General features: G+C 56.1%; 1 protein-coding gene across 1 annotated transcript; it reads left to right on the top strand.

The window, feature by feature from the left end:
* The first annotated feature begins 2,791 nt into the window (after positions 1 to 2,791).
* On the top strand, positions 2,792 to 10,553 carry LOC117795082 (receptor-type tyrosine-protein phosphatase U-like). Its single transcript, XM_034650399.1, has 7 exons — positions 2,792 to 3,226; positions 3,867 to 3,964; positions 4,050 to 4,166; positions 4,943 to 5,097; positions 7,199 to 7,334; positions 7,826 to 7,975; positions 9,578 to 10,553. The coding sequence occupies exons 2-7, from the start codon at positions 3,881 to 3,883 to the stop codon at positions 10,073 to 10,075; spliced, it is 1,140 nt and encodes a 379-aa protein (XP_034506290.1). The 5' UTR covers positions 2,792 to 3,226; positions 3,867 to 3,880; the 3' UTR covers positions 10,076 to 10,553.
* Positions 10,554 to 10,569: the final 16 nt, after the last annotated feature.

The raw sequence follows: 10,569 nt of genomic DNA, 5'->3' as shown, positions 1-10,569 counted from the left end.
ATTTTTTATTTTATTAAATTTATTTTTTAATTTATAGTTTTTATATTTATTTTTTATTTATAAGTTATATTTGTATTTTCCTTATGATTTTCTTAATAAATAATATTTTCTCTAGCTCACTTTGTTATGCGAATACAATATGTAATACCACATAACATACAAAATATGTGTTACTTGACTGCTCACGTTATCGGTAAGGCTTCTAGTTAACCAGGCTATTAGTAGTAGTTACGTTTTTGGGGAGTCAAAAGTTATGTGTGGATTTTCAACTTCCCCAGCGGGTCAGCGCCCCAAACTCTCATGTTATTCAAGGGTGAACTGCAAATTATTTTTATAATATTTGATGTCTGATGGGATTGTTTGCTATTTTGTGGGTTCCTTTCTATTTTATCTTCTTTTTTTTAAAAGACAATGTATTTCTTGTTTTTTAAAGATTGAAAAATACAGTTCATTATCAAACTTTCAGACAATACAGAAATATACACATCTCTGTATATGAAATGAAAGGTCCCCACAGTCACAGCTGCTGGAGACTACCAGTTATCCCAGATGTGCTCCCAGATATCACCCCCCCCCCTTATTTTGAGTGTGCTTCAGCAGTTTGTAAAGTTCCCAAATTTGAATAATACGCCTATGAAATGGGTGGATACACGCAGCCCTGGTGCCCCCACGAGGAGGTGATGAATACAGGTATATTTCTTTATACCAGTCTCCATACAATGTATAATCCCACCCACTTGGTTCATTGCCAACACTCTTCAATGCCCATAGAAGACTTGGTTTTAATCCATCTTCGAATGCCAGTTAACAAAATTGTCATTGGCTGGGTGCCCGCCTCTGTGCCAACATGTTAGGCACATCATTTCATCCCTCCCATTCTCCGAGAGGCAGGGACCGGCATTTGTCAGATGAGACGATGGAGCCTTAGGAAAGTTCAGTGACTTGCTCGTGGCTGCATGGAGATGGGCCTCAAGCCCCACGTGAGCCCTTGACCCTCATCCTAGACTCTGGTTCTCTCACTGTAGGGGGGCATCAGGAGGCCCTGGGGTGCTTGTCCATGATGCAAGTGGTCAGTCCCCCAGTGCCACCCAAGGAGAGGCTCCAGGCTGATGTGGGGATGTGCCCCAGGAGCGGGTGCCCAGGACAAGCCGATGCCCGGGGGGTGAGGACCAGTGCGCTCTCAGATGCTCTAAAATGGGTGCGGTCAAGGTGATCCGTCTGCTCACCTTTCTTTCACACCTGACCATTTTACACTTTCCGTTGTAGTGTTCTCTGATTGTGCAGGAACGCACCTACGCACAAAGAAGTTAATACGCAGACAGGGAGGGTGATCTGTTGAAAACTCGTTCAGCGGTGGACTGTATTTGCTGACTGGCTTGGGTGCTGGCCCTGGGCCGGGCACCAGAGGGACAGAGCTGGATGAATCCGAAGAGACTTGTTCTCACGTGGGATTCTCAGGCCAGCTGGTTTTAGGTGGAGGAGCCCCTTCCCGGCTTCACCAGCGCTGGAGGTGGGAGGGCCACCCTGGCAGCGCCTTTGCTGGGCCTTCCTCTGGGACCGCTTTCGCCCAGCAGTTCAGCTGAGGACTTGAGGCAGAGACGGCAGCTGGGGAGTTAGGCCAGCCCAGCAGCAGTTCCGCCAGTGAGGGGCCAGTGGCTCTGGGACGCCTGTCACTGCTGGTAACTGGAACTGGGTTTTGGGCACTGTACGCGGGTATACAGCACACTCTCCAGGTCTGTGTGTCTCGCTGTTCTCCCCACATTGCAGAAGGGAGCAGCGGCTCCGGGAGGCTGAGTCTGGCCAATCCAGTGTGTTTTCAGATCCAGCATTGGTCCCTCCCGGGAGCTGGTTGGAAAGGCGCAATCCTGGGCCCCACGCCAGACCTTCTGAGTCTGAATCTCCCTTTTAACAAGATCCCTAGCAGCTGCGGGTGTACATGAGGGACTGAGGAGTGCCCATTTCATGGCCGGAGTCACTTAGCTGCTCTGTAGAGCTGCGATAGGAACCCACATCCAGCTGACTCCCCAGGCTCGGATTCTTCAGCCCTCGAAGTCCACCTCTGCCCTAGGAATCTTGACAGCCACACTCTTTGAACTTGAACGTGGTAGCAGTAATCATAGGTACCATTGATCAGGTGCCAACGCTGTGCTGGCCGTGGCGACAGACCCTTGACGGTGTGTTACTTTGTTGACTCCTCACAACAGCCCGAAAATACCGTCATCGTTCCCATTTTGTAGATGTGAAAATCGAGGCCTAGAGAAATGAAGGGATCTGCCTGAGGGCGCACGGCTAGCAAGAGGTAGAGCTGGGACTTGAACCCTGGCAGTGTGACCGAGGTGTGGGGAGCTGGGTTGCGGCCGTGAGCTTGATGGTTCTATCCTGCGTCAGTGCTGCAGCGCGTTTGGCCCCTGCCGCGGTGCCCGCAGGGGTGTCACGTGCGGGCAGGACGGCAGGCCTGGCTGTGGCCCCGGGGTGGGAGTTGGGGCTGGCTGGGTCCTCCTCGCAGCCTGAGGGCTCTGGGGATGGAGGATGAAGTAGCTCTTGCCCTCTCTTTGGCGGGAGATCGTGCAGGTAAAGTGCTTAGCACAGTCTGGGATCATAATAGGGTCTCAAAAATGATTATTATTATTTAAAAACCATTTTATCTGAGGGCCGTGAGTAACCCATGTGTTCACTTGCTTCCAACCTGAAGCCTTCATCTGGGTCCCTGGGTCCCCCAAGCTCTGGGTGACAGGTAGTGGGGAGGGGGCACTGCCCCCCTGGTTGCCCCGAGGGGGCTGGGATGGCTGATGAGACCCAGCCTGGGGTCCGGGACATCCCGGTAACCTGGGCAGGATCACTGTGGACTTTATTTGTATCCGAACAGCTGGGCTGTAAGCTGATTGTGTCTAATCCCCCCAGTTTATGGGTGGGGAGACCGTTTAGGCCCATATAGGAGTCGTGTCTTCTCTGGGGTCACACGGCAAAGATGGGTTTGGACCCAAGATATTGGTGTCCCGGCTGCTCTTCCGTCCTAACTGGGGGACTGGGAGGACAGGGGCGCCCTGGTTAGGAGACCCCAGGGAAGAGGGCGGGCAGCTGGCTGTGGGGGCGTGTGACGCACCTGGGAGAGGAGGGCAGAGGAGGTGAGATCGGAGTGAGTGAGGGGCCGCTCCTGGAGTCTCACTGAGCCCTATTCTCCTGTTCCAGGGTTACCACAGGTCAAACCACTTCATAGCCACTCAAGGTACCTGCACCTTTGCCCCCGTGTGCCCGATGCTGAATGCCGTCCGCCCTCCGCCTTCCCTCTCACTTGCTTGACTCCCAGTCTGCCTCCCCGCTGTCTCTCTCCCACTGTCTGGCTGGTCTGGAATTTGGCCACCAGTCTCTGCCCCCTTTGTGTTCGTGTCTCCCCGATGTGCTCAGTGCGTCTGTGGTTCCCTCGGCCATCTGTCTGTCTCTGAGGTGGTGCATGCAGAAGGGGAGGCAGGCTCGGTCCTGCCAAGTGTAGATTGTGCCTCTGGATCTGGGGGCTCCCTGGGTCCCTCTGGCTGTCTTTGCCCCCAGCTGTTCATGTGTCCATTCCTCTGGGAGACTGGTGCCATAGACTGAGGATCTAGCCCTCCCGGGGTTAGAGGATCTAGCCCTCTGTGCCTCCCGGGTTCCACTCGGGATGATTGGGGTCTCCAGCCGGGCCCTCTCTGATCCTACCCATCCCCGGGGCCCTCCAGGCACGAGTTGGCATTGGGTGGGGTGTGTGCGGGGTGAGCATGGTGCCTTCATCGGGGCTTAGGAGCCTCCTGGCCTGGGCTGGGGGTGCTGGGCAGCAGGTGTGCTGGCCCTGGGTGGAGACCTGGCCTCAGAGACTAGCACCCTCTGCGCTCCAGGGCCGAAGCCCGAGATGGTCTACGACTTCTGGCGCATGGTGTGGCAGGAGCACTGTTCCAGCATTGTCATGATCACCAAGCTGGTGGAGGTGGGCAGGGTAAGCAGGGCCTTGGGGTGAGGGGGTAAGGCGGGCCAAGAGGGGGCAGCAAAGAGCCCACTGAGCCCGCCTGTGGGGACTCCAGGTGAAATGCTCACGGTACTGGCCGGAGGACTCAGACATGTACGGGGACATCAAGATCACACTGGTGAAGACGGAGACTCTAGCTGAATATGTCGTGCGCACCTTCGCCCTGGAGCGGGTGAGTCTCCTGTCACCTGGTCCCCGCAGGGGTGCCTGAAGAGGCCAGGGCAGGAGCAGGAGGGGCGAGGAGGCCTCCGCTGTCCTCACCAGCAGGGCAGCCGCTTCATCACTGCAGGGAGCGCTGTGGGAGGACGGGACGGGGACGGCCTTTGCTGGCGACTCCAAGAGGACGTCGAGACGGTGGAGAGGAAGACGGTGGCTGGTGGTGCCAGTCCTGCTCTGTGCCGGGCATCGTGCAGAGCCCGTGGCACGTGTTGGTTAAGCCCCGGGAAGTGCTGGGATTAGGTGTTTCTGTTGGTCCCGTTGTACAAATAAAGAAAGCGAGGTGGAGTGGCGGCATCACGCCCGAGGCCACATGGCCAGGGCCACATGGCCGGGGACGGGCCCAGTCCTCCTGTCTGTGATCCCATTTGATGCTCTTTAAAAATCCTCGAAGGAGACACTTTGCCCCTTTAGGCTAAGACCAGAGAGTCACAGTGATCTCGGCTTGCACAGCCTCGTGGAGGCAGAAGCAGGTGATTGGCAGATGGGGTTAGGCGTCAGGCGGGCCCCGGCCCCTCTCCTGTGTTGTATTTGTCTCCTCTAACCTCGGACGCACAGTTTCTCCTGTTTGGGCCCTGGTTTTCTTGCAGGTGCCATGAGTCATTAATAGCCATGCCTCAGTTTATGATTGGGATTAATTGATTGAGATCCCGTGAAGAGGTGCTCCCCGCGGCTGCTTGGCACCCGGCAGGTGTCTAGGGATGCCAGCAGTGACTCTGACTGTCTCCCCAGAGAGGGTACTCTGCCCGGCATGAGGTCCGTCAATTCCACTTCACCGCGTGGCCGGAACACGGCGTCCCCTACCACGCCACGGGGCTGCTGGCCTTTATCCGGCGCGTGAAGGCCTCTACCCCGCCTGACGCCGGGCCCGTTGTCATCCACTGCAGGTGAGGCGCTGGGAACGCCAAGGGGAAGAAGACTGGGTGTGGGGGGCTGGTTCCAGGTCCCTGAAGGAGAGGAGGCTTGGGTTCATCCTCCTCAGACCCAGAGGACAGGAGAGACTGACCCCCAAGGGTCCTTCGAGGAGGCACTGGAGGCAGAGGGGGCCAGGGGGCTGGCGAGGCTCCAGGCAGGTTGGGTTCCATTTGCTTCTGTTCAGCAAGTGTGCGCGGCACCCCTGTGTGCTGGGCTTGGCCCGGGGGCTGGGAAGGATTTTGCTTTCCCTTCTCCCAACCCAGGGGCTTTCCTCGCTGCGTGGCCTTCATACCGCGTACAGCTTCTGACCATCACCCCTTTCTCTGCCAAGTGCTGCCTTGGTGGGCTCCTGCGACCCCACTTGCCCTTCCTGTCTGTCTCCACAGCTTTCTCTTGCCTCTGAAGGGCCCTGTCCTGTTCCTGCCCCCACTCTTCCTGGGGAGCTTCCCTCTGACCCCGGGGTTTCACTGACTCCCCTGGGCCCACAAGTCCTTGGCTTCTGTATCTGGTCCTGGCTCCTCTGCTTGGATTCCTCTCAGCTTCCCAGACGCTGCATGGCAGACTCCCTCCCTCCCTCGCCGGCCCCTCCCACTTCTCTTTGGTTTCTTTAGGCTTCTTTAAGATGCTGTCTTTATTTATTTTTTATTTTTTAATAAAGATTTTATTTATGTATTTGAGAGTGAGAGCGAGAGAGAGCATGAGCAGAGCAGAGGGAGAGGGAGAAGCAGGCTTCCCACTGAGCAGGGAGCCTGATGTGGGGCTCGATCCCAGGATCCTGGGATTTTGGTCTGAGCCGAAGGCAGGCTGCCCCTAAGATACTGTCTTTAAAATAAGATTTTATCGAGGTATGACATGCGTAAAGCAAAGCGCACACATAATAAGTATATATAGAACTTTATCAATTTTCATAAATTAAACACACCCGTGAAATAACCAACACTGCTCCGATCAAGAAACAGAACATGAACAGCATCCAGAAGCCCCCTTGAGCCCCCTTCCAGTCTGTACCCACCTCCTTGCTCCCAGAGCAATCTCTATCCTGACTTCTAAAGCGTGAGTTCATTTTGTGTGTTTTTGGACTTTGTGTAAATGGAGTCACACAGCGTGCACTCTTTGGTGGGGGGTGTCTTCCCCTCCACCTTATGTTTGTAAGATCCATCCATAACCTATGGATGCGTCAACCACAACGTGTTTATCCGTCCTGCTATTGGTAGGTATTTGGCTTCTGTCCAGTTTTGAGCTGTTACGAATAGAGCTGCTAAGAACATTCGAAGGCATGTCTGTGGGCCACGTGTGCGTGCATTTCTGGGGGGTGTGTACAGAGGGGTGGAAGGGCTACCCGGCCCATGTCCAGCTTTGGTGGGTGCTGCCAGTCTCCCCAAGTGGTGGTAGCAATTCCAGTGCCCGGCAGGGGTGGGTGGGAGACCCGCTACTACGCTTTCTTGCCACCGTTTTCAAGCTTGAAACCTTGGAGTCCTTTTTGTCCTCCCTCTGCCCCTTGACCCTGCTCACCCTGGGGCTGAGCGTGAGCGTTCCAGAGGTGGGTCCAACATAGCCCAGCTCCGGCTGAGCTCCCAGTTGGGTCAGGGAGACAGCCACATAGACAGTGACCATGTAGCAGGAAGAGTGTTTGATAAGAGCCTGCCTGGATTCCTCTGGGAGCTCAGAAGAATGACGTGCTGGAAGGGCTTGGGAGGTTCCCCTGAGTATGCGAGCGGGTATGAGTGTGGGGGCCTTTGAAGGCTGTGCGGATTTGGGGCTGCCCAGGAGGCAAGAGCATTCTTGGATGAAGCTCTGAGCATCACCTTTGTCCTCCGCCCAGCTCGCTTGCCACCCTTGCCCTCCTCTCCTTCCCGAGGCCCGTCCCCAGCTCGGTCTTGCATCACATTCCCACAGCTCCTGCTGCAGACTTCTCCCCGGGCTCCTCCTCGCCGCTGGGGTGGGGTGTCTCTCCGTCCCCCAACCCCTGTGTGATGTAGACATGGCCGGCACCCCAGGCCCCCTCTTCCCTTTTTCTTGGCCCCGGGCTCCCTCCCCAGGCTCTGACGGGGCCCCTGGCTGCTCTCTCCCCAGCGCGGGCACTGGCCGCACAGGCTGCTACATTGTTCTGGATGTGATGCTGGACATGGCGGAGTGTGAGGGCGTCGTGGACATTTACAACTGCGTGAAGACCCTCTGCTCCCGGCGCGTCAACATGATCCAGACGGAGGTAGGGGACGCAGCCCTCCCTCCCTGCCTGCTCCGGGACTTGGGTCCCTCATGGAGGAACTCAAAGCTGGTGGAGTGTGTCTGAGCGGTGTCCTTAGAGCTGAGATCCCTGAACTTGGCCTGCCAACCTCTGAGGGTCTTCCCAAAGTCAGCTGCACTGTGTTCCGTTGGGGGAGGTCAAAGAGCCAAGGGGCCAAAGTCATAGGCTTTAAAGGTTAAGATCCACTGGTGTTGGTATCCTCATTAGATGTGTGACCCTGGGCTCTCCCCTCACCTTCAGAGCTTCTTACAGGGTATTAGAGGGATGAAACGTGAGGCACGTGAACATACCTGTGAAGGTTGTTTCAAGTAGGGTTGGTCCGACCTGTACTAATACCTAGCTGGACTCTAGCGTCCCTGCTCAACTTTGGGCTTGCTTCCTGTGGCCATCACCCCGAAATCTCTAGGTTCTAGTCCCCTCCTGGTTTCTCATATTCTCTCTTCCGGTTCCAGGAGCAGTACATCTTCATTCACGATGCAATCCTGGAGGCCTGCCTGTGTGGAGAGACCACCATCCCTGTCAGCGAGTTCAAGGCCACCTACAAGGAGATGATCCGCATTGATCCTCAGAGTAATTCCTCCCAGCTGCGGGAAGAGTTCCAGGTGGGGCAGGAATGTGTGTGTCTAGGTGTGTGGGTGTGGTTTGTGAGTGTGTGTGTGTGTGGGGGGGGTGTGTGTGTCTTGGGAAGTCCTCAGTGCTATAGGAGTCATTGAGAGTCAAGACACAGGGACAGAGTAGGGCTCCTGGGAAGGACTTGGAGACAGTGGAGGAGGTGGTCCCTCCAAGTGGTTGAGAGCCCATGCTTTGAAGTCAAGGAAGCCCGGAGTCAAGTCCTGGCTCAGTGAAGAGCTGTGAGTAGCCTTGAGCACTCACATTACCTCCCCCAGCTTCGGGTTTCTTATCCAGGAAGGAAAGTCAATATTGCCTTTGTAGTGTTTGTATTCATCGGGATTCTTTGGGTCACAAGTGACAAAAATCCAGCTCAGTGACTCTTGTAACTGAAAAGTCCAAGGATGGTGCAGCTTCAGTTATGGCTGGATCCAGGGGCTTAAACGATGATGCCAAGACGTAGTCTCTGTCCAGTTTTGGTTCTGCTCTCCTGTTTTTGGCATCTTTCTCAGACCCATACCCTGGCCCCCAGCAGTGCCAGGCTCATGTCATCCCTACTGTCAGGAGACTGGAAAAAGGACTCCCTGCAGCTCCAACAGAAGTCCTAGACCAGATCATCCTGTACCATCCTCAAGCCAGTCCCTGGGGCCAGAGAGTAGGAACACATCAACCAGCCCAGGCTTGGTTCTGAGGGTGGAGCCGCTCTCCGCATGTCACATGACGGAGATGGGTGAAGACTGGTTCTCCAGAGAAGTCCCAGAGTGGTCCGAGGGCAGACAGAGGCTCCAGATGTCCTCTACACTCCAGGTTCCTGCCAGGGCCAGCGGGATGGCCCCTTCTTGACACCTGACGCTGGAGAGCCCGCACAGACTGGTGTCACGCGAAATGCTGCCTCTGATTCTTGGAGCCCTGCTGGGGATCATGAGAGACTGGCGTTTCCTGTTAGGGATCCCCAAGGACAAGAGAAGGAAGCTGAGACCCCATGGATCAGGCTGTAGGAGGCACAAGGTGGAGGAGATAGGCCAGAGTCCCAGGCTTGTGGTGTGACCGGTGCCCCGGACTTGCGTTCTCTTCAGACAGGGCTGACCACCTCCGCAGGTCCCCGGAGTCCACTTTGTGGACAATGTGGGGCTTCAGGGCTTGTCTGCCTGAATGCACCTGATAAGTTAGTAAGGATCCTCACTGTGCCTTTTATGTATGGAGCCTTGCATGCGCCAGGCGCAGTGCTCGGACTTTGGCGGTATCTCACTCAATCCTCCCAATAGCCCCTCGAGCCAGATGTATCATTCTCCCACCTTACAGTTGAGAAGAATAATGCTGAGAGATGCAGTGGCTTGTCTAAGGTTACACAGGGAGTGAGGAGGCAGACTTGAGTCTCCAGAGCTCTGTTCAGAACCTGTGTGATCTGGAGACAGGGAGCCTGGGGTCCCTGTCCTCACCCCCTTCTTTCTGGACCTCAGTTCTCCATCCATGAAATGGGGTTAACAACCCAGCTCAGTGTCCTTCATGGGGCCGTGAGGAGGCCCACCCAGCAAACACTGGAGGTCCACACTCACCCCCACCCCCCGCCCCATTACTCCTTCTGCTCCCTGTAGACACTGAACTCGGTCACACCGCCCCTGGATATGGAAGAGTGCAGCATTGCCCTGCTACCCCGGAACCGGGACAAGAACCGCAGCATGGACGTCCTGCCGCCCGACCGCTGCCTGCCTTTCCTCATCTCTACCGACGGGGACCCTAACAACTATATCAACGCGGCTCTGACGGACGTGAGGGCTTGGGGCGGCTCTGGGCTCGGGGATTCCCTCAGCCAGCAGTATTCGGGAAGGCTCAGGAGCCGGAGGGCAGAGCCGAGGGCTCTGGTTGGGACAAGGTTGGGACCGGGGAGCAGAGTCAGTGTCTGTCACTGCTCTGGGACCCGGGCTGGGCTCTCAGACCCTTCCTCCATGGAGCTGGAAGGGACTGAGAGATGCATCTATTCACAAATATTTATTGAACCCCTACCGTGTGCTGGGCACAGGCCATACCCCCAGATCTCTGCTCTCCTGGACCTTGTATGTGGGTGGCGGGTTGGGACAGTGAGTACACAATGATACAGTGGTATGTCAGACGCTGGTAATTTCTACGGAAGGCGACCAGGCAGGAGGAATATATAACGTGGGCTTTGGAGTGTGTGTATATGGCTATTTTTGATGACGTGGTAAGGAGGGCCCCTTGGAGGAGGTGACTGTCCAAGAGCAGAAAGAAGTGAGGGGCAGGACTGTGTAAGCATTTGGAAATTTGTTCTAGGCAAGAGGACTAGCAGGTGCTAAGGCCCTGAGGCAGGGAGCAAGCTTAGCAAGCCTCTACCTTCAATGCCCAGTTTCCCATCACCATACATGTGGGAATTTTGTCCCAGGGGCCATGGGCTTGGGCACCAGGGGCCTGGGGAGGGGGGCTCCCCCTACCAGCTCAGGCCTCCATGTGCCACCAAGCTCTGAAGTGGACCCCCGCACGCAGCCCGACCCTGAGGGGAGAGCTGTCCTGCTCAGGGTGGGCCGAGCCGGGGACGGCCGTGGCGGGAGCGCCGGCCCTGTCGGGCGGTGCG

The sequence above is a fragment of the Ailuropoda melanoleuca genome, unplaced genomic scaffold (assembly GCF_002007445.2).
Source record: "Ailuropoda melanoleuca isolate Jingjing unplaced genomic scaffold, ASM200744v2 unplaced-scaffold207, whole genome shotgun sequence".
In the NCBI taxonomy this organism is placed as follows: Eukaryota; Metazoa; Chordata; class Mammalia; order Carnivora; family Ursidae; genus Ailuropoda; species Ailuropoda melanoleuca.
The sequence above is the reverse complement of the archived record's forward strand: the minus strand, read 5'-3'. Positions and strand labels throughout refer to the sequence as shown.

Coding starts and splice junctions, on each gene's coding strand:
- LOC117795082 (XM_034650399.1), top strand. CDS start 3,881: ATGGTCTACGACTTCTGGCGCATGGTGTGGCAGGAGCACTGTTCCAGC. Junction 5,098..7,198: donor CCCGTTGTCATCCACTGCAG/GTGAGGCGCTGG, acceptor CTCTCTCCCCAG/CGCGGGCACTGGCCGCACAG. Junction 7,976..9,577: donor AGCTGCGGGAAGAGTTCCAG/GTGGGGCAGGAA, acceptor TGCTCCCTGTAG/ACACTGAACTCGGTCACACC.